This window comes from Myotis nattereri (genome assembly GCF_964212035.1).
Source record: "Myotis nattereri genome assembly, chromosome: 1".
NCBI lineage: Eukaryota > Metazoa > Chordata > Mammalia > Chiroptera > Vespertilionidae > Myotis > Myotis nattereri.
Window position 1 is genome coordinate 109,382,882 of NC_138075.1, and position 21,686 is coordinate 109,404,567.

The window sequence follows — 21,686 nt, forward strand, 5'->3', positions numbered from 1 at the left end:
ATATTTTATTGATTTTTTACAGAGAAGAAGGGAGAGAGATAGAGAGTTCGAAACATCGATGAGAGAGAAACATCGATCAGCTGCCTCCTGCACATCTCCTACTGGGGATGTGCCCGCAACCCAGGTACATGCCCTTGACCGGAATCAAACCGGGGACCTTTCAGTCCGCAGGCTAATGCTCTATCCCCTGAGCCAAACCGGTTTCGGCAATATTCTTGAATTTGAAGAGACTTTGTCTGTGACCCAATATATGGTCTATCTTTGAAAATGACCCATGTGCACTTGAGAAGAATGTATATTCTGTGGCTTTGGGGTGAAATGTTCTGAAGAGGTCAATTAATTCCATCTGATCTAGTGAGTCATTTAGGATTGATGTTTCTTTGCTGATTTTTTGTTTAGAGGACTTGTCCAATGGTGATAATGGGGTGTTAAAGTCCCTTACTATGATTGTATTGCTGTCAATCTCTCCCTTGATCTCCTCCAGAAGATTTCTTATGTATTTGTTTACTCCTATATTGGGTGCGTATATGTTTACCAGAGTTATTTCTTCTTGTTGGACTGCTCCCTTTAGTATTATGAAATGGCCTTCTTTATTTCTTTTTATGTCCTTCAATTTGAGATCTAATTTGTCAGATATAAGTATTGCTACCCCGGCTTTTTTTTCATTTCCATTCGCCCGAAAAACCTTTTCCCATCCCTTCACCATCAGTCTGTGTGTGTCTTTTTTTCTGAGGTGGGTTTCCTGTAGACAGCAGATAGATGGGTCATGTTTTCTTATCCACTCAGTTACCCTATGTCTTTTGATTGGGGCAAATAATCCATTTACATTTAAAGTGATTATTGATAGATACTTGTTAGTCGCCATTTTTATTCTTTACCCTTGTGTTCCTTCTTTGTTTCCTATTTTTTCTTTTTACAGCATACCCTTTAGCATTTCTTGCATTGCTGGTTTGGTGGTAATAAACTCCCGGAGTCCTTTTTTTTCTGTGAAGCACCTGATTTCACCCTCAATTTTGATTGATAGCCTTGCTGGGTATAGTATTCTTGGATTCAGACCCTTCCTTTGCATGACTTCATATATTTCATTCCATTCCCTTCTTGCCTGATGTGTTTCTGTTGAGAAATCAGTCGCTAGTCTGATGGGGGCTCCTTTGTAGGTGACTTTCTGTCTCTCTCTGGCTGCTTTTAAGATTCTTGCTTTGTTGTTGGTGTTTGCCATTTAATTATAATGTGCCTTGGCATTGGTCTTTTGGGGTTCATTTTGTTTGGGACTCTGTAAGCTTCTTGGATTTGTGTGAGTTTTTTCTTCCCTATATCAGGGAAGTTTTCTGTCATTTTTTCAAGTAGTTTTTCTATTCCTTGCTCAGTTTCTTCTCCTTCTGGCATCCCTATTATGTGGATGTTGTTTGGTTTCATGTTGTCCCAGAGTTCTCTTAGGCTCCCCTCCTGCTTTTTCTTTTTTTTAATATATATTTTATTTTATTTTTAAAAATATATTTTATTGATTTTTCACAGAGAGGAAGGGAGAGAGAGAGAGTTAGAAACATCGATGAGAGAGAAATATCGATCAGCTGCCTCCTGCACATCTCCCACTGGGGATGTGCCCGCAACCCAGGTACATGCCCTTGACCAGATTGAACCTGGGACCTTTCAGTCCACAGGCCGACGCTCTATCCACTGAGCCAAACCGGTTTTGGCTCTCCTGCTTTTTAATTTTTTTTCTAGAAGCTGCTCTGCTTCGGTATTTTTTCCTACCTTGTCTTCTAGCTCACTGATACTGTCCTCTGCTTCTACTGTTGATGCTTTCTATTGTGTTCTTTATAGCAGTGATACCATTTTTCATTTCTTCTTGGTTTTTCTTCATTTCCTCTTGGTTCTTACACATATTGTTGCATTTGTCTTCCATTCTTTTCATCCACCTTATGACCAATTCTGTGAATTCTTTCTCTGACAGGTTGCTTGCCTCCATTGCCTCCATTTCGTTTACTTCCTTTTCTGGTATGCCTGTTTTTCTTTCATATGCGGGCTGGTTCTTGGTCTCCCCACGATCTCTCTTCTCCAGGTGTTTGGTTATGTAGTTCTCTCTCTGCTGCATTGATTTAAAGGCACAAAATACAACACAACAAGGCACAATGTACAAGGCACTGAAAACAAATGTATTCACAATATTAATAACCCCAAATAAAGGTGACCACCTGAGCAAAGAGAATTAGAGGATAAGGAAGAACGAAGAGAAAAAGGAAAAAATGGAGTGCAAAAATGAAATTGGGAAAAGGGAGGAACAAAAAAGTAAGAGAGAAAAGAGAGAGAATGAAATAGAAGAGGGGACGAGACTATTTATATGGGGAGAAAACTCCGATAGACCCGCCACTAATCCCAACAAATTCCAGCAACAGATCCCTGGAGGTGAATACAAACTACAGACAACCACTAATATCTAGTGAGGTGAGGGAAAACAGAAGCACAAAAATAACCGGAAAAGAAAGAAAAAAGAAAAGAAAACAAAAAACAGAAAACTAAAAAGCAAAAGGAAAACAACCTCACTAACAAGCATAAAAAAACCCAGTATACTCAACAATCAAGCAAACAAAACAACAGAAAGAGAAAAAAAATTTGGATAGTGAAGATAGATAAGGGAGAGGTGTATATGGATTTAGAGCAGGGGATTGGAAATTGGATATATAAGTAGGGTAAAATTTTGATAGGGGGTAAAAAGAAGCAATAGGGGAAATCTAAAGCAGGAATAGGATAAGAGAAACAGGACAACAAAAGGGGAAAAGTGAGGAAGCGAGTTTTGGCATAAAGGTAAAATTGAGGTAGGGGAAAATGATGCTAAAGGAACAATGAAAATAGAATGTACAACACTAATCCCAAAATAAAATAATGAGAAAATAAAATGACACTTTAAAAATGGTAGTAGTAATAATACTGGTGAAAAATCAAAATGTAGTAATTAAAAGGGTAAAATCAGGTGATGAAAAAAGAAAAAAATTGGTTTCTTAATTAAAAGGTGAAAAAAGAATAGAAAAAATAAAATAAAAATGTGCAGTAGTGACGGTCCTTCAGTTCTTCTACTCTTCTATCTGGCATGCCTTAGTCCTGCCAGGTATTCAGGAGGGTGTTGAATTTCCCTGCGATACACTGTTCCTCCATGTTGTAAACCACAGTCCTGTTTTAAAGCAGGCCATATTTGTTTCCCAGACTGCCTTTATTTGTGTTTACAGAAGAGTCAGTTCGTAGCTCTGCCTCTGGGTGGCAGTGTGTCTGGATTGACCTTCGAGGCTATAAGTACTCTCTATCCAGTAGTTAGGGTTTATTTTCTCTATTGTACTTTAAACTGGTTTGGGAAAGTCCACTGCCCAGAGCTGGTTCTTTAATCCTTACTCCCTGCTCTGTTTCCCAGGTTCCACAAAAACAACTTTCCCCTGCAGTCTCTGCAAGTGTCCCCAACTCAGCAATCCCATGCACTGGGTTTAATAATCAAACTCAAAGATTTAAGGGGAAGCAAATAAAACAAGAGCCTGAGAAGTTGCGTGAATTCGCAACCCTCCACCTTCCAGCTCTGTGCGCAGTCTCCTCCGCACGCCCTCTCTCCCCTGGCACCAAGCAGCCAGCACACTGGCAAAATCCGAGGTTGCCTTTTTGCATCCAGTCCAGCTATGGGCTTATTTTTAGTGTTCCCTTCTGCCAGCAGCCCTGTGGGAGCCCTTCCACACTCGCGGATCACGCTGGCCCCAAAGGCCGCGGACTTTGTGGGGCGCAGACCTCCCCGCGCACGTTCCATTCCCCAACCTGAATTGCAAACCGCACCTTCAGGCGAAATCTGACCTTTCCATGAAGAGAAGCAGGGCTCCACGTAGTCGCGCTGTACCAGATCCGGTGTTTCCGGGTTAGCAGCCGATATCTGGATGCCGGGTCTTTGGATGTATACACTTCCAATAACAGCCACTCAAGATGGCGTGGTTTCTGCAGGTGAGCCGGCGCTCTGGGAGAGATTCCAGCCACAGTCTCCAATCATCCCCTTTCTCCGGGAGTCCTCCGCCTTTCCCGGCTGCAAACTGTCTCTCAGCTGAATATTCTCTCTGCTTTCATTTTTTTAATCCTCACCCGAGGATATTTTTGCATTGATTTTTAGAGAGAGTGGAAGGAAAAGACAGAGAGAAATATCGATGTGAGAGAAACACATCAATGGTTGCCTCCTGCACGAGCCCTGACCAGAGCCCAGGCTAGGGAGGAGCCTGCAACCGATGTACATGCTCTTGATGGCAATCAAACCTGGGGCCCTTATGTCCACAGGCCAATGCTCTATCCACTGAGCCAAACTGGTTAGGGGCCGAAATGCTCTGCTTTTTAAGAAAATAATTTTGTTATGTCTTTCAATAAAGTTCTAAAATTATTTATCTTGCATGTTTTTTATGAATTTTATTCCTGGATTTAAAAATATGTACATGTATTTATAAAAACATGGCATACATCAAGGATAAATCATCTTTATTCTAAGACTAGTGGGCTACAAGGAAAGTGAGAGAGACAAATAGGGTGTGTGCACAAGCACTGTTATAAATTAGATTTTTACCATTATACTTTTATGCTATTATCATTTATAGGATGGTCAATTTTTTCATATTTATCTTTTATACTTCTAACTACCATTGTAGTTAGAAAAATTTTATTATAGAAAATTTTGTTCAACCCAGAATAATTTACATTAACACATTTTGTACCGCATAGAAATCTCTAAGACATATGCCAGGGACCGCACGTTTTTGGGCAAACTGCACATTATTTAAATCATCATAACTACAGATCATAGTGCACTTTAGGTGTTGTTTTTCAATAATTATAACATTTTTATTTACAAAAAAAGTTAAACAATTTAAGTTCCTAGTACATTTTTAACATATGGTACTGCGTAAAACATTTTCCTCTATGAAGAGGGACCAAACAAAATTTAGATAAATATCTAGATTCGCTCCTTTTTCCATGGGCAGCACAAACTCTGAAGGCTCTCGTAGGAAATTTTTTCTTTCCACTCGCTGGAATACATGTAGGTTCATGCTGCTTCATATCACCTGCAACCTTTTGGGTGGATATTTATGAGGTGCTCTCCTTGCACCCCCAGGGGAAGGGCTGGACAGATTTGTCTCTGGTTCTGGAGAGCCTTCATTATTGTCATCCGTTATCCAGTCTCTTGCCACCAATAGCAGAAACTGTTTATACTTCATTTTTGCTTGTGGATTGAGGACGTTGTACACTCTAAATGAATTGAAAAGTCCACGGTTTATAAGGTACAGCACTGCTTTTTTTGTCCATTTCATCGTTTTCCTTAGAATGAAACAACACGAAAGGAAGTGTATCAGTTTCGTTGGTTTCCTTCCTTTTTCTGAGAGAGGGCATTTCTAAAAGCGCCAGGAACTTGAAGACGAAGACTATTTGAATGACCAAAATACAATGTAACTGCAATGCTTTATGGGATCGTGCAATTATATAGTTTTTCGTAGATTGACCTGCACGGTTTCCACCAATGAGATCGCTTCATTCGATGTGGACAAGACAATGTGTTGACATCTAAGGTCCATAACAGATGGCGCGTGAAAAACGAGAAAACTCGTGAGCGGTCCTTAACAGATGGCGCGCGAGACACAAGAAAGCTTGTGAGCGGTACGAAAGGTGTTAAGAAAAAAATATTACCTTTAATACTATCATGCAGAAATAATCTCTGTTGACATTTTGGTGTATCACTTTCTTCTAGAAGTTTTTCAATATGGTCTTAGTTATGTTCATACAATTTTTCTACACAATAAGCTTCATCAACTTTATTTTATGAACACTGTAATTGCTGAATAATAGTCTTTCCTGTATTTACTACAAATTATTTAACTATTTCTATGTTGTCAAATTAAAACTTTTTTATAATAAATAATTTTTCAACAAACATTTTTATATCCATACTAGTAGACCATCGCGTGATATCGTGCTTAGTAGGTTGCTTGCCACTTCCACAGGAGCCAGCGGGAACCACAGCATGCTGCTGGGAGCCATGCTGCTTCCACGGGAGGCAGGAGGGACCCGCGTTCATTCTGTAGGAGCTGGGAGGGAGCCACGCTGCTCCCAGGGGATCTGGGAGGGACCTGAGCCGATTCTGTGGGAGGCAGGAGGGACCTGTGCTGCTTCTGTGGGAGGCAGGCCTGCCATCTCCTCTCTAGGCCTGCGCTTGGCCACGAAGGCTGCGGGCTGGCCCCCCTGTCCCTTTCCGTGTCCACTCCAGCTCCAGGGGGCCGGCCCGAGCCAGGTGTGGCAATGAAGCAAGGATTCCGCCAGGCCACTCATTCTGCCCACTCTCTGTGGCCACCCCCCAACCCCCGGGACTGGGGGACTCTGGTGGGGTTGAGAGGACTGGGCACTGCCATCTTGTGGCTATGGGCTCCACCATCTTTGTGATGGAGTAGCGGTTAATTTGCATATTACCCTTTTATTAGATAGGATTTTTGTATGCACATTAAGTAATTTGCTTGAAGTTAATTTCTAGAGGTAGAATTACTGGAACAAGGGCTCTAATCATTCTTAATAAGATTGTAAAAAGTAAAAGTAATACAGAGTATCATAGAAAATAAAACAAAGAATTAAGACTACTTATGATCACACTTATCAGAGATAAACTCTATTTAGCTTTAGATATAATTTTTTATAATCTTTTTTTCTATTAGTGTATATGTGTGTCATTTTTTAAACAAAATTAAGATCATAATTTTGATCTCGTTTAAGTTTTATTGTGAACATTTTCCAGTTTTTTTTAAAAAAATATATTTTATTGATTTTTTACAGAGAGGAAGGGAGAGAGATAGAAAGTTAGAAACATTGATGAGAGAGAAACATCAATCAGCCGCCTCCTGCACATCTCCCACCAGGGATGTGCCCGCAACCAAGGCACATGCCCCTGACCAGAATCGAACCTGGGACCTTTCAGTCCGCAGGCCGACGCTCTATCCACTGAGCCAAACCGGTTTCGGCAATTTTCCCGTTTTAAAAAGGCTTTCAAATGTTCATTTTAAAGGTTATATAACAATCTTTTAAAAAGATATACCATTTTTGTTAACCACTATCCATTTTCAGACATATGTTCTTTTCAGTTTTAAAGTATTATTTTTTTACTATCAAAAATAAAAGTACAGTAAATTTTTTTATTTATAAATCTTTGTGTTTCTCATTATTTTCTTAGAATAGAGTCTCAGAAATGGAATTACCAGATCAAAGTATATACACATTTGTAAGGACATATATAAAGCCAAATGCCTTCTAGACAGTGTTACTAATTTACTGTCCATCCACAGTATATTTGTGTGCCAAAAAGTAATTTTGCTGAACTAGGTCTCAGTCTGTAGTTCATTGCTTTGAGGAAGCAGAGGTAATGGCTTCTACTTTCTATTTATCATTTTGTGGAAGTATAGGTGTTTCTTGAGATTGATTTTTGATCTGGCAGTTAAAGGGGCCTTAGCTATTTATATTTAGGCCCTGAAATAAGTTGTTGCATCTTGTTTTTTTAATCTTTATTGTTGATAGTATGACAAATGTCCCCTTTGATTGTTTGTTTTAATGTGTTCCCATTCACCTCCTCCACTCCACACCTGCCCTTCCCAGGCCTTCACCCCACTATTGTCTGTGTCCATGGGCTATGCATATATGCATGTAAGTTCCCCTATTAATTTTTTGCATCTTTGAGGGAAGAGATGAAAGGTGATTTCTCAAACTTTAATGAAGAGGCCTTTGGAGAATTTTGTTCTGGATGCTGTATATTTATAGGGAATGTTTGCAGACCCCAAAATTAGTAGAACTGAAGAGTAGCCAGAGAGTGATGTGTCAAATTGAGACTCAGTCTTTTGAAAAACAATGGGGAGAGAGTGGTAGCAGATATTTAGCTATGTTTCCTCTTATTTTTGATTCATTGGAAATCATTTCTTTCCAGTTAGATTGCCAATATTACATGGTGTCCCTGCCTAAGAGAAGAGCTGGAATATAGAGAAACTAAAAGAAATTGAGAGCTGTGGGTTTAGGGTCATTGCTTTCTGTTCTTATGCTTTGTGCAGTGTCTCCTTTTCTTTTAGATCTCATTTGCCCTTGGGCCCTCTAGATCATATTTATCGATTAAGTAAATGAATACATAAATAGATGAAGAGTTGGGTAAAAAATAAATTTAATCAATACACAGATACCAGAATAAAAGAAAAATTATGAGAGAAATGTTTCTTTCATATTCAGTTTATCCATGATCTATTTTTTTTCCTTAAAATTTCAATAAGCAGAACTTAAGGATGCACACATGTTTGCTGATAAGAAAAGTCAGGATAGTTTTTGATCCACAGCTTATGTCTACAAGAACATAACATCAATATTTTTAAAGGTAAATCAGTTTTTAATTTATTTCTTTTAAACCACTTTTTCTTCAGCTACTCAAGTGAAAATTGAATTACACTGTAGACTTCCCCTGATGGGTACGAATGGGTGGAAGAGCAGAAAACCTGAGCTTGAACAGCCACAGGTTCCATTTGCCTCTCTTGCAGTGCCCTGATTGGTATCTTGAAATTCTCATGTTTTCCACAGGGGGCATTTCCAGCTCGTTTGAAGAAAGTGCTGATTGTGGGAGCACCCATATGGTTCCGAGTGCCCTATTCCATCATCAGCCTCCTCCTGAAGGACAAAGTCCGGGAGAGGGTAAGGCAAGCTAGCTTTATTTTATTTGGGGTGGATAGAGATTTCCATCTCTGCTGTTGAAACCTGCCAGTTTTCTACCTTCAAAAAAAATTCCTGTTGTCTTGTCTTCCAGAGCCCTTTCTGCTTTTGTCAGTGTATTCTCTGCTTTATTCTTTTTTTGTTGTTAGTCTTCACCTGATATTGATTTTTAGAGAGAGTGGAAAGGAAGGAGAGAGATTGAGAGAGAAAGAAACATTGATGTGAGAGAGACACATCGATTGGTTGCCTCACACATGCACCCCGACTTGGGGATAGAGCCTGCAACCGAGGTATGTGATCTTGACTGGAATCGAACCTGAGACCCTACAGTCCATGGGCTTATACTCTATCCACTGAGTCAAACTGACTAGGGCTCTGCTTTATTCTTTCTTGGCTCAGTACAAGCTGGCTCTCCCACTGCATTACAAGTTCCTTTGAAGTTAGTAACTGGACACTCTCCCATCATAGCATTTTGCATAAAAATAGTACTGAAGGAGTGTGTTCACTGAGTAACTTAGGGATAGCTACTACCAAAATTTAGCCTAGGACTATACAGACCTTTAATATTTAACAATCCTATCTAATAAAAGAGAAGCATGCAAATTGACCATACCTCCACTATGCCCACAAGCCACGCCCACCAGCCAATCAGAGCAACTATGCAAATTCACCCAACCAAGATGGCGGCTGGTGGCCACGGAACTGGAGCGAGCAGGAGGCTTGGGTTGCCCTGGCAATGGAGGAAGCCAAGCTTCCTCCTGGCCCTGGCCTGCCGTGGCCTCTGCTCAAGGCTACAAAGTTTCAATTATAGAGGAAAATAAATCCCAGATAGCTGCTTCCAGCCGGCCTGGTCCCTGCTCACAGAGGTGCTGAAAAAAAAAAAAAAAGGAGAGGCTGGGAGCTTGGGTCGCTGCGGGGCTTGTCCAGCCTGCAAACAGCCATCAGCCCCTCACCCAGGCTGGTCATGCACCCCAGTGGGAACCCCCACCCTGAAGGGGCTGTGGCCAGCCTGCAAACAGCCATCAGCCCCTCATCCAGGCTGGCCAGGCACCCCAGCGGGACCCCCCACACACACACCCTGAAGGGGCTATGGCCAGCCTGAAAACGGCCCTCAGCCCCTCACCCAGGTTGGCCAGGCACTCCAGCGCGACCCCCACCCTGATCCAGGACACCCTTTGGGGCAAACCAGCCGGCCCCCACCTGTGCACCAGGTCTCTATCCTATATAATAAAAAGGTAATATGCAAATTGACCCTAACAGCAGAACGACTGGTCACTATGACACACACTGACCAACAGGGGGCAGACTCTCAATGCAGGAGCTACCCCCTGGTGGTCAGTGCGCTCCCACAGGGGGAGCTCTGCTCAGCCACAAGCCAGGCTGATGGCTGCCAGCACAGCGGTGGTGACGGGAACCTCTCCCACCTCCTCAGCAGCGCTAAGGATGTCCGACTGCAGCTTAGACCTGCTCCCCGCTGGCAAGTGGACATCCCCCGAGGGCTGCCGGGCTGCCAGAGGGATGTCTGACTGCCAGCTTAGGCCTGATCCCCTGGGGAGTGGGCCTACGCCAGCAGGTGGACATCCCCCGAGGGGTCCCAGACTGCAAGAGGGCACAGGCCAGGCTGAGGGACCCCTTCCCCCCCCCCCCCCAGTGCACAAATTTTTGTGCACCAGGCCTCTAGTGTATAATATAATTGCATTAGTTGAACAGGTGTTTGACTTTGTTCAACAAGAAATACCATTCAGTCCTAGACCACCAAGGGGGCAGAGAAGAATATTTCACTATGTCTCTTTCTACCTAAATTTCTGGCATTTTTTCTTCAGTGCCTGGGCAAATCCTCTATCCACTGAGCCAAACCGGCTGGGGTATGGCATTTTCTTTTAAAACAGCTTGTTGCTTCCTAACTTCAAAAGTGTTATCTTAATTCCATTATTCTGTGAGTGTTCCAGGACTCAAAGATTATGGTTTTACTAATTCACTCAGTCATTTCTACCCTTGAAAGAAAGGGCATATAAAACATTGACACAATTGGATTTAAGATAATAAAGTTGTTGTGGGATGTTATCAGAGATTTTTGTAGTATAGGATTATTAGGTTATATGAATAATAACAATGCAGGTCTTTATAGTTGAGGTGACTTGAGTTGGCAAGGGGAAACTGATTTGGTTCTATGGAACTACTTAGGGACCTAATGACTCAGAGTAAGGGAGATCTTACCTAATATAACTCTTTGAGAAGACTCCTTAGGCAAGTTTTTACACTTTTATATTCAAACATAAATGCATGTATAAACTCAAAATATATTGAGGACCTTTACAATCTAGGCTCTGGGCCTTGGGAATGAAAAATTGCTGAAGACAGTCCTTATCTTAGAGGAGTTCATGGTCCTGCTGGGGACAGAGACAGACAAGTGCAGAGAGAGGAGCGTGGCTCTGCAGGAGCATGCAGGAGAACATTGCCTGGGCAGATGTGATTCATGAGCTATAAGCTGTCCTTGAAGAGGCTGAGGAGGGAAAGAGGGCATTCCAGAAAAATGCAATAGCAAGAGAGGTCAGCACCTTCATTCCACATGGATTTCAAGAATAACCAACTAGGCTAATATTGTCCAGTATGGCTGGGTTCCAGCAGACAGCAGAATTAGGTATTGTGCTGACTTCCCCAGCATTTTTCCTGGGCTACCCTATGTATGGGTGACTTGTCTTATGTTACTTTCATAGAAACCTATCTCTAAGAATATTCATACAAAGCTATGAATAAAGTAAATTATAGCAGGCTTAGTATAAAGTTGACAAAAATAACCACTACTTAGTCATTCTTGGTAGTCAAAAGATGAATACCCTCAGCAGATGTTACTGGGAAGCCTTGTTAATAGAATAAAATAATGCCTTTGTTCACTATACCTTCCTTTTAGAAGGTATATAATAGAGCACCTATTTTCAGGAGTGAATTTGCTATACCTTCTGGAAATTTGATATACATTCTCTGGGAAATTCAAAAGACTTCAATCCCAGACAGATGAAGTACAGTGTATTTTTACAAGTATACTAAATATTGCAAGTAAATTTCATCCTGTTCTCCAAACCTAATATTATTTTATATTAGTTTTAGGTGTACAGCATATTGGTTAGACAATCACAATTTACAGTGTAACTGCCCCCCACCACCCCCATAATTTAAGTGCCTACCTCGTACCATACATAATTATTATAATATTATTGACTATATTCCCTGTGCTGTACTTTGTGTCCCTGAAGCACATTTGTTCCTTTTTAGAAAAATATTTTTTATTGATTTCAGAGAGGAAGGGAGAGGGAGAGAGAGATAGAAACATCAATGACGAGAGAGAATCATTGATTGGCTGCCTCCTACATGCCTCCTGATGGGGATTGATCCCGCAACCCGGCATGTGCCCTTGACCAGAATCGAACCTGGAACCCTTCAGTGCACAGGCCAATGCTCTATCCACTGAGCCAAACCAACTAGGGCCACATTTGTTCTTTATCTTCATTATTTGTCTCACCCCCCACCCCCCCACCCACACACACACACAGACATACACATACTCACATGGTTCTTTCTGGCCTTCCAGATTCAGATATTAAAGACATCCGAGGTTACCCAGCACCTGCCCAGAGAGTGCCTTCCAGAAAACCTGGGTGGGTACGTCAAAATGGACCTCGCCACTTGGAATTTCCAATTCCTACCCCAGATGAATGGCCACCCGGATCCCTTCGATGAGATCATCTTGTTCTCCCTCCCTCCTGCTTTAGACTGGGACTCAGTGCATGTTCCAGGTCCTCATGCCATGACTATCCAAGAGCTGATGAATTATGTTAGCACCAGGCAAAAGCGGGGAATATATGAGGAATATGAAGACATTCGTCGTGAGAACCCTGTTGGCACTTTCCACTGTTCCATGTAAGTAGGAAAAAGGTTTGAGCCAACTAGGATGCTCTGGCATGGGGTGGCAACAGCTCCTTCCACACCTCACGTCCTTAACTGAGATTTCCTGGGTTAGGGAGCATCACTGTCACTTAGATGATGGTTTCTCTCCTCCAGAAAGAGGCATCTCCTGCTTTGGAACTTGTTGCAAATATCCTGTGTTCTGAAATTTCTGATGATCTTTGGTACCAAAAGGGGAACCCTTAATAATGAACACATTTTTAAAATATTTTCCTGAAATGAAGATATTTTTAGAAAAAAAAACACAAAACACAAAAATGTCCTGTCCTCAGCTTGAAATTTGGTCCTTTCATTTAAGCAGTTTCTCTATAGAGCATTTATAGTATAACATTATTTTTTGAGGGAGGGGTGCAGATGCATTTAAAATAATTCATGGAAGCATTTGAGATATTGCTTCCCAGCAATTGTCAGTTTTGCCTCAAATAAATTCTTATAAAAATTCTCTGCAGGGTTAGACATTGTTTTGGTTTCTTTATCCTCACCGAGGATATATTTTTCCATTGATTTTCAGATAGAGTGAGGGGATGGAGAGAGAGAGGAAGAACAACGCATCAGTTGGTTGCCTCCGGCATGCACCCCAACCGGCTTGGGGGTTGAATCTGCAACTGAGATATGTGCCCTTGACCTGGAATCAAACCCCCGATCCTCTGGTCCGAGGGCCGCCACTCTAACCACTGAGCAACTGGCCAGGGCAGAGACATTCTTAAAGTCAACATGTATTCTGGTCTCCTGGCAAGAAGTGGGAGGAGGGCTAGGAGTTTTAGTAATAATTAACTGAGATCAAGGTAAACAACTAGCTGAATATATTTCCACATGAATCTCTCTTCTACCAGTGGTTCTCAACCTTCTGGCCCTTTAAATACAGTTTCTCATGTTGTGACCCACCCATAAAATTATTTTCGTTGCTACTTCATAACTGTAATGTTCTACTGTTATGAATCGTAATGTAAATATCTGATATGCAGGATGGTCTTAGGCGACCCCTGTGTGAAAGGGTTGTTCGACCGCCTAAGGGGTCGCGACCCAGCTGAATTATGCTCAAAAGGAAAGGTATTTGGAGTTTTCCTCAGAAAGCAGTAGCCACATCTCTAGATGCCATATTAAGTCAAAGTAAGTTTATATATCATGTTTTCTACAAAAGAACAGATTTTACAAAACTCATACCTGTATATATTTTCTATTTGAAATTCTAATTTTCCTTTTCTCTCATACCATTTACGTTTGTCTAACAAATCATAATTGTGGACATTCCTAGTTCCCATATACTGTGAAGGATCAACCTAGTCTCAGAGCTTCCTCTCATTTGTGCTATTTCTTTTCTTCCTTGTGCCTGATTTCTAGTTACCCTAACAACAGCCTCATAGCGTGCTCCATGGATACCAAGCCCACACAGCCAATGCTCAGTTTTCTATTCTCTCTTGTTCTTTGCTTTCCACAAGCATAAATACTGATGCACTGACCGATATAGTGACAGAATGCAGTACCTAGTGTTTTCCATTTCCATGTAAGGAATCAAAGATTCAGTTTTAAAAATCTTCCTCTGTCTTGAGAGTATCTCTAGTAACTCCAGCTCTAAAACCAAGTAAATATTCTACAGTGCTTTGTAAAGGCAGAAAAATAATACCTAGTTTGTGAGGAAATGCCTGTGTTTCTGACAGAAACACTTCCAATCTCTACAAGTTGTATCTCAGGGAGCCCAGCCTCAGAAATCCTCTACCGTTGTGACTCTAAGGACACCAGTCACCAGCCTTACGGTTAAGCTGTTTCTCTAAGCATCTGTATTCCAGAAAAATACAAATTAGTTGAAATATCTCCCAGCAAAATATATTTTAACAACAATAAGGATTTTTCAAAGAAACACAAGAACTATAGCAAACTGCAATGCTGTATTTTCTTTATCTCTGCTTATTCCTTCATATACTACTCTCAGTTGTCCTTTGCAAATTTGATATTTAGAATTATGAAAGAACTTAGTTTGCATTGGTGTCAGAGTTGGCAAAAGCAGCAAGAAGAAAGGGTCTGTAAATGGCCTCTGAAAAGAGAAAACAAAACAAACAAAAAACAACAACAAAATGATTCACAGTAAAGAAGAGTTGCCTCTTAGAAATGTAGCCTAAGGGATTTTCCTTCAACCCAAACTGTACTACAAAAACCACCAGGTTAGTTTATAACTGGTTCATAGCTACTTGATAACTGTTGTCGCAACAGAGCATAGATCATTTATCTTACTATTGCTCTCATTTATATTACCATGTTTTCATTGGCTGAAGCAGAAATCTCTCTCTCCAAGCTGAGCTCTGGAAATTGGCAAAGTTGTCCTAGTGGGTCCCACCGAGGCTTAAAGTCCAGCTTAGCCAAAAATCCCCTCTGTGACTCACACAAGTTATTTTCCTCCTCTATACTTCAGTTTTCCTGTGATGTTAGACTCTGACATAGACGTATTGTCTAGCTTCAATGTTTTAGGAATCCATGATTCTGTGAGTACATTTTACCCTTTGTAATTCCTGTCCTGCATAGTGTGCTGTAAAGAAGATGCAGGGAGAAAAATAATGATTTAGGAAACAGGTAAAGAAGTAAGAGAGAAGTGATGGAGAAAAAAAATCAATAAGCAGACCAAGAATGCAAGGAAAGTAGGAGAAGAAAAAGAGAAAGCACATATATCAATTCGGGGGGAGTATTCTTTTCTCCCACATTGCCCTTGTTTCTTCCCTAACAGTTCAAGATTCCTATATGCATCCAGTATTTTTCCCAGCCAGTTTTTCCTCCTGTAGTTTTGAATCAGAGTTATATTGTGAAGCAGGGAGGAGCTTTGGGCACGCTTGTCCTGTGGATTCTTGACTTGTTCTAGTGCTTCTGCTGTGGGATCCTTGAGATGTCATTTCTACCATGACCCTGCTCTCCCCATTCAAAACACAGTTTTGGTCAGTCAGAGTGGCTAGGTTGTTTGAGTGTCCTGTGCACCAAAAAGTTTCTGGGCTTGATTCCCAGTCAGTACACATGCCTGGATTGCAGGTTTGATCCACGTACATCGATGTTTCTTTCTCTCTCTGTCTCTCTTTCTCTCTCTGTCTGTCTCTCTCTCTCTTCCTTCCTTTCTTCCTCTCTTTGTTCCTTCCTCCCTCCCTTCCTCTCTCTAAGCATTTCCTCAAGTGAGGATTAAAAAAAGCAAAAAAAAAAAAAAAAAAAGCAGGTTTGAATTGTTCTCTTGGCACCAACCAAAACGGCTATTATGTTATAACTAGAGGCCTGGTGCACGAAATTCGTGCACTGGTGGGGGGCGGGGGTGTCCCTCAGCCCAGCCTACATCCTCTCCAATCTGGAACCCTTCGCAGGGGTCCTCAAACTACGGCCCACGAGCCACATGCGGCTCGCTGAAAACATTTGTTTTTTTACTTCAAAATAAGATATGTCCAGTGTGCATAGGAATTTGTTCATAGTTTCTTTTTAAACTATAGTCCAGCCCTCCAACGGTCTGAGGGACAGTGAACTGGCCCCCTGTTTATAAAGTTTGAGGACCCCTGCTTCAGGGGATTGGGCCTAAACCAGCAGTTGGACATCCCGCTCACAATCCGGGACTGCTGGCTCCCAACTGCTCACCTGCCTGCCAGCCTGATCACCCCCTAACCACTCCCCTGCCGGCCTGATTGCCTCCAACTGCCCTCCCCGCCAGCCCGGTTGCCCCCACTGCCCTCCCCTGCCGGCCATTTTGTGGTGGACATCTTGTAACCACATGGAGGCTGCCATCTCTGTGCAAGGGCGTGAGGGTCAATATGCATATTACCTCTTTATTATATAGGATTAGAAAACACATCCCAATTCTATGGAAGGATAGCCTAATCTCGCTTCTTTTTATTTTGTTTTGTTAATCCTCACCAGAGGATATTTTTCTGACTGGGACGGGTGATCAAACCTGCAACCCAAGATATGTGCCCTTTACCAGAAATCAAACCCATGACCCTCCAGTGAGCAGGCCAATGCTCTAACCACTGAGAAACATCAGCCAGGGTCTAACCTTGCCTCTTTATTGAATGAAGAGCCGCCTACTTCAGGAGCAGAACCCAGAATCTACATCAACTCCAGACCTCTGTCTTACTTCAAGTTCCAGACTCTGCCTTGGAATTCTAGTTTATGGCGTAGATATCAAGGTTCTCACTGTTGTCCAGGATGCCCATAAACCAAGACTTTCTCTTTTATTTTTTCTTCTCCTTACACATTATTTTTTACAAAAGATGTTTTTAAATTAACTTTTGTTATTAAATAATTGTAGATTCACATGCAGTTGTAAGAAGTGATACAGAGAGATCACATGTACCTTTTCCACAATTTTCCCATGGTAACATCATAATACAAAATCATAGCAAAATATTAGAATCAGATCTTAACATTGATATAGTCTACCAGTCTTATTTCAAATCTTCCCAGGTTTTGTGTTTGTGTGTGTGTGTGTTCTTTGTAATTTTTATTATACACATAGATTTGTGTATCCATCACCACAGGAAAAGATACAAAAGAATCCCATTACCACATACCTCTGTCCCACCCCTCTCCATCTCTAATCCCTGCAACCACTAATCTATTCTCCATTACAATAATTTTGTAATTTCAAGAATGTTACTATATAAATAGAATCATACTGTATGTAACCTTTTTCCATTCAGTACAATTTACTAATGATTCACCTAAATTGTCATGTTTTAATAGTTAGTGCATTTTTATTGCTGAGTATTATTGTTATTATTATTAATTTACTAGAGGCCTGGTACACGAAATTTGTGCATGGGGGAGGGGGGCCCTTCAGCCCAGCCTGCATCCTCTCCAATCTGGGATCAGGTCTAAACTGGCAGTCGGACATCCCTCTCACAATCCGGAACTGCTGGCTCCCAATCACTCGCCTGCCTGCCTGCCTGCCTGCCTGCCTCATTGCCCCTAACCGCTTCTGCCTGCCAGCCTGATCACCCCCTAACCACTCCCCTGCTGGCCTGATCACCCCCTAACTACTCCCCTGGTTGCTCCCAACTGCCCTCCCCTGCAGGCCTGGTCATCCCCAACTGTTGTCCCCTGCTGGCCTGGTCTCCCTTAACTGCCTTCCCCTGCCAGCCTGGTCACCCCCAACTGTCCTCCCCTGCTGGCCTGGTTGCCCCCAACTCCTCCCATGCCAGCCTGGTTGCCCCCAAATGCCCTCCCCTGCCGGCCTGGTCACCCCCAACTGCCGTCCACTGCTGGCCTGGTCGCCCCCAACTGTCCTTCCCTGCTGGCCTGGTTGCCCCCAACTGCCCTCCCCTGCAGGCCTGGTTCCCCCCAACTCTCCTCCCCTGCTGGCCTGGTCATCCCTAACTGCCCTCCCTTGCAGACCTGGTCGCTCCTAACTGCCCTCCCCTGCTGACCTGGTTGCCCCCAACTGCCGTCCCCTGCTGGCCTGGTTGCCCCCAACTGCCCTCCCCTGCAGGCCTGGTCATCCCTAACTGCCCTCCCCTGCTAGCCTGGTCACCCCCAACTGCCCTCCCCTGCAGGCCTGGTCACCCCCAACTGCCCTTCCCTGCTGGCCTGATTGCCCACAACTGCCCTCCCCTTCTGGCCATTTTGTGCCAGCCATCTTGTGACCACATGGGGGATCGCCATCTTGTGTGAGGGCATGATGGTCAATTTGCATATTACCTCTTTATTATATAGAATTCTGTAATTTTTTAAATTGAAGAGGTAAGTGTGCTTCTATGAAATGATAAAATATATTAAATCTTATTAATTCCATTTTTTGTCCTGGAGGTAATGAACTACTTTTTTAAATTTGCTCTTAGTTTTCTATGTGCCTATCCTTATTTCTTTCTATGCTAATTCAGATTTACTTTAAATTCTCATTTTATAAGTGGTCAAATATATAAAATAATTGGCTGATTTTTTTTTCCCCTTGGAGACCTCACTTTCAAAACTTTTGGGGGGTTTTTGTTCAAGTCTAAACTGTGGTTGCTCCTCAGCTTTTATCCTGTTGTTTCCCCTCCCCACTTCCCTTGGACTCTTCTTTCCTGAGATAACTGTCTAAGAGTGCAAATGCTAGGTCATATAGTGATTGTATATTTTATTTATTTTTAAATTCTCACCTGATAATATGTTTTTATTGATGAGAGAGAGAGAGAGAGAGAGAGAGAGAGAGAGAGAGAGAGAGAAGAGAGAGAGAAGAGAGAGAAACATCAATGTGAGAGAAACATCAATCTGTTGCCTTCTGCACTTGCCCTGACAGGGGATTGACCCTCAACATGGGTATGTGCCCTGACTGGGAATTGAACCCGCGCACTTTGGTATATGGGATGACACTCCAGCCAACTGAGCCACATTGGCGAGGGTTGGTGATTGTTTAGTTTCTTCTTCCTTTACTTATATTCTATTTTGCTAGAGCAGTGATTTTCAACCCGTGTGCCACAATAATTTTTATACATTACCTGACTCTTTAGTCAGAGGCACTGACTTATCTTAGATTGTCAAATTAAAAAGTGACAGCAGCCGCTTGGCAGGTGTGGTTCAGCAGCTGAGCATTGGACCCATGAACCAGGATATTCAGGGTTCGCTTCCTGGTCAGGGCACATGCCCAGGTTGCAGGCTTGATCCCCAGTGTGGTGCATGCAGGAGACAGCCAATTGATGATTCTCTATTGATGTTTCTCTCTCCCTCTCCCTTTCTTTCTCTGAAATCAATAAAAATATCTATTTTTAAAAATGACAACAGCCAACACAACAATAGCCGTTCTGTGTGAATGGATCAAAATTATATCTATCTTTTTTGTCAGATTAGCAAAAATTATAATATATTTTTTGGTATGCTGCAAAATTTTAGTAGTTTATGTGTGCCATGAGATGAAAAAGGTTGAAAATTGTTGTATTACAGCATAAAATTCTAGGTTGGAAATAATTTTACCTCAGAATTTTTAATGCAATGTCTTTCTAATTACTAAAAATGCTTACTTATTAGGGTCACCGAAGGAGGAACACATGAGGCCAAAAGGGGTAAAAAATTATGAATTTATTAGGTCATCTAGAAAACCCGATGGGCTGAGCCCCAAAATGGCACCAGCACCCATGGATGGGGAGTCAGAGGTTTTAAAGGACTCTAGGCGGGCTTTTTCTGGGCAGAGAATTCTCTGTGCAGGTCTGGAGGGGAAAGATAATGGTCTTAGCAAGTGGAATATGGTCTTAGTAAGTGAAATGTGGTCTCTGTGAAAGGGAATGTCCATTGTGAAATGGCCTGGAAATAAGTTCCGGGGGGAGGGGTATCGATCAATTAATTCAATCAAACCTAACAATCCAGCCTTTTTGTTTTATGGAATAGGGACAAAGGTCATATCTTCCGTAATTACTTACTGTTGAGGTGGAGCATCGAGATCACAGGAGGTTGGACTTTGATTGCAGTCAGCTGGAACACTGTATAGATTCCTCATGGTTGGAATGAGGGGTTGCAGCAGCGTGGTTTCCCCAAAAGGCTGGTTGATGAAGGCTCGAAAGCAGTCCTGAAGGAAAGATGAAAAATGGCACAGAATATATGGGCCAAAATCGAGGATGAAGTATAGGAATGTTAATGGTCCTATGAAGGGGAGTAGCCAGGTATGCCAATTTATATTCTTTAGCCAGTAGTCCCATGAATTTGATTGACGTTCCCTGATCTTTGTCGCCCTCTCTGTTAGTTTTTCGGTGGCATCGCTGACTAGGCCAGATCGATTGACATACTACTAAAAACAACTCTTCCTCTAGACCAGTGATGGCGAACCTATGACACGCGTGTCAGGGATGACACGTGAACTCATTTTTTTGGTTGATTTTTCTTTGTTAAATGGCATTTAAATATGTAAAATAAATATCAAAAATATAAATCTTTGTTTTACTATGGTTGCAAATATCCAAAAATTTCTCTATGTGACACGGCACCAGAGTTAAGTTAGTGTTTTTCAAAATGCTGACACGCTTAGCTCAAAAGTTTCGCCATCACTGCTCTAGACAGTGGTTCTCAACCTTCTGGCCCTTTAAATACAGTTCCTCATGTTGTGACCCAACCATAAAATTATTCTCGTTGCTACTTCATAACTGTAATGTTGCTATTGTTATGAATCGTAATGTAAATATCTGATATGCAGGATGGTCTTAGGCGACCCCTGTGAAAGGTCATTCGACCGCCAAAGGGGTCACGACCCACAGGTTGAAAACCACTGTTCTAGAAAGAGTCATAGACTCCCTTTTTCTGCTGTTATGAAGTCTAGTCCTCTTCTGTTCTAGAGAGTGACAGCAGCTAGCGAGTCTATCTGATCCTGAATCTGAACTAAATTTTTGGCAATAGCATCTAGGCTTTCTTGGAAGTCCTGAGACAGAATTTCAAGATACGATAGAGCAGTGGTTAGGTCGCCTATGCCAGTTCCAACCCCTGCTGTGATACCAAGGATTATTAGGAGAGGGATTATCTAGATTCCCCTTTTGTGTTGTATTTAGTGCGTTACGGGGACAGGTCAAAACTGATTTTGGGGGGCTACATCTACATTGAGTGAGAAATAGACGAGAGTACAGGTTCCCATCCAGTTGGTGGGGAGGCAGATGAATGTGTTTTCCCCACAGAGGAAGAAGAATCCCTGATCATGGAGACAAGTTGAAAGGTGTAAGGAGAAGAGGTGGACTAAAGGTTATAAGGTTCCTTTTCCCAGTTCTGCACTCCAAATCGAGAGGGTAGTTTTCAAGGCGTTACCGATAAGGAGTGACAGATAAGTGGCTGAGATTCTATTGCAGTGAAAGTGGGCGTGAATGCTAGAATGGGCTGTTATCCAAGGGAAAAGAGAAAGGGAAGAAAAGGAGCAGTTGAAGCCTCCAGCCTGGATGGTTGGATAAGAAATAAAATGGACTGGATGTAGGAAATAACCACTGGCTTCGGGGAGACCTGGTTGTCAACTCGTTGGGACCAATGTCTGTTCAGTAGTTTTAGGTTAACTGTGGTGTTGCAAGCTGATGATGGGAGATGGCCTATTGATA

The 21,686-nt window shown here is 42.1% G+C and overlaps 1 protein-coding gene across 2 annotated transcripts in view; it reads left to right on the forward strand.

The window, feature by feature from the left end:
• The window catches only part of PTPN9 (protein tyrosine phosphatase non-receptor type 9), a 162,250-nt gene that overhangs the window by 121,668 nt on the left and 18,896 nt on the right, over positions 1 to 21,686 (forward strand). For both annotated transcript variants that reach the window (XM_081084467.1, XM_081084468.1), the window contains 2 exons: positions 8,599 to 8,709; positions 12,317 to 12,645. In XM_081084467.1, the coding sequence (XP_080940593.1) occupies positions 8,599 to 8,709; positions 12,317 to 12,645 (440 nt within the window). The remainder of the gene's footprint in view (positions 1 to 8,598; positions 8,710 to 12,316; positions 12,646 to 21,686) is intronic.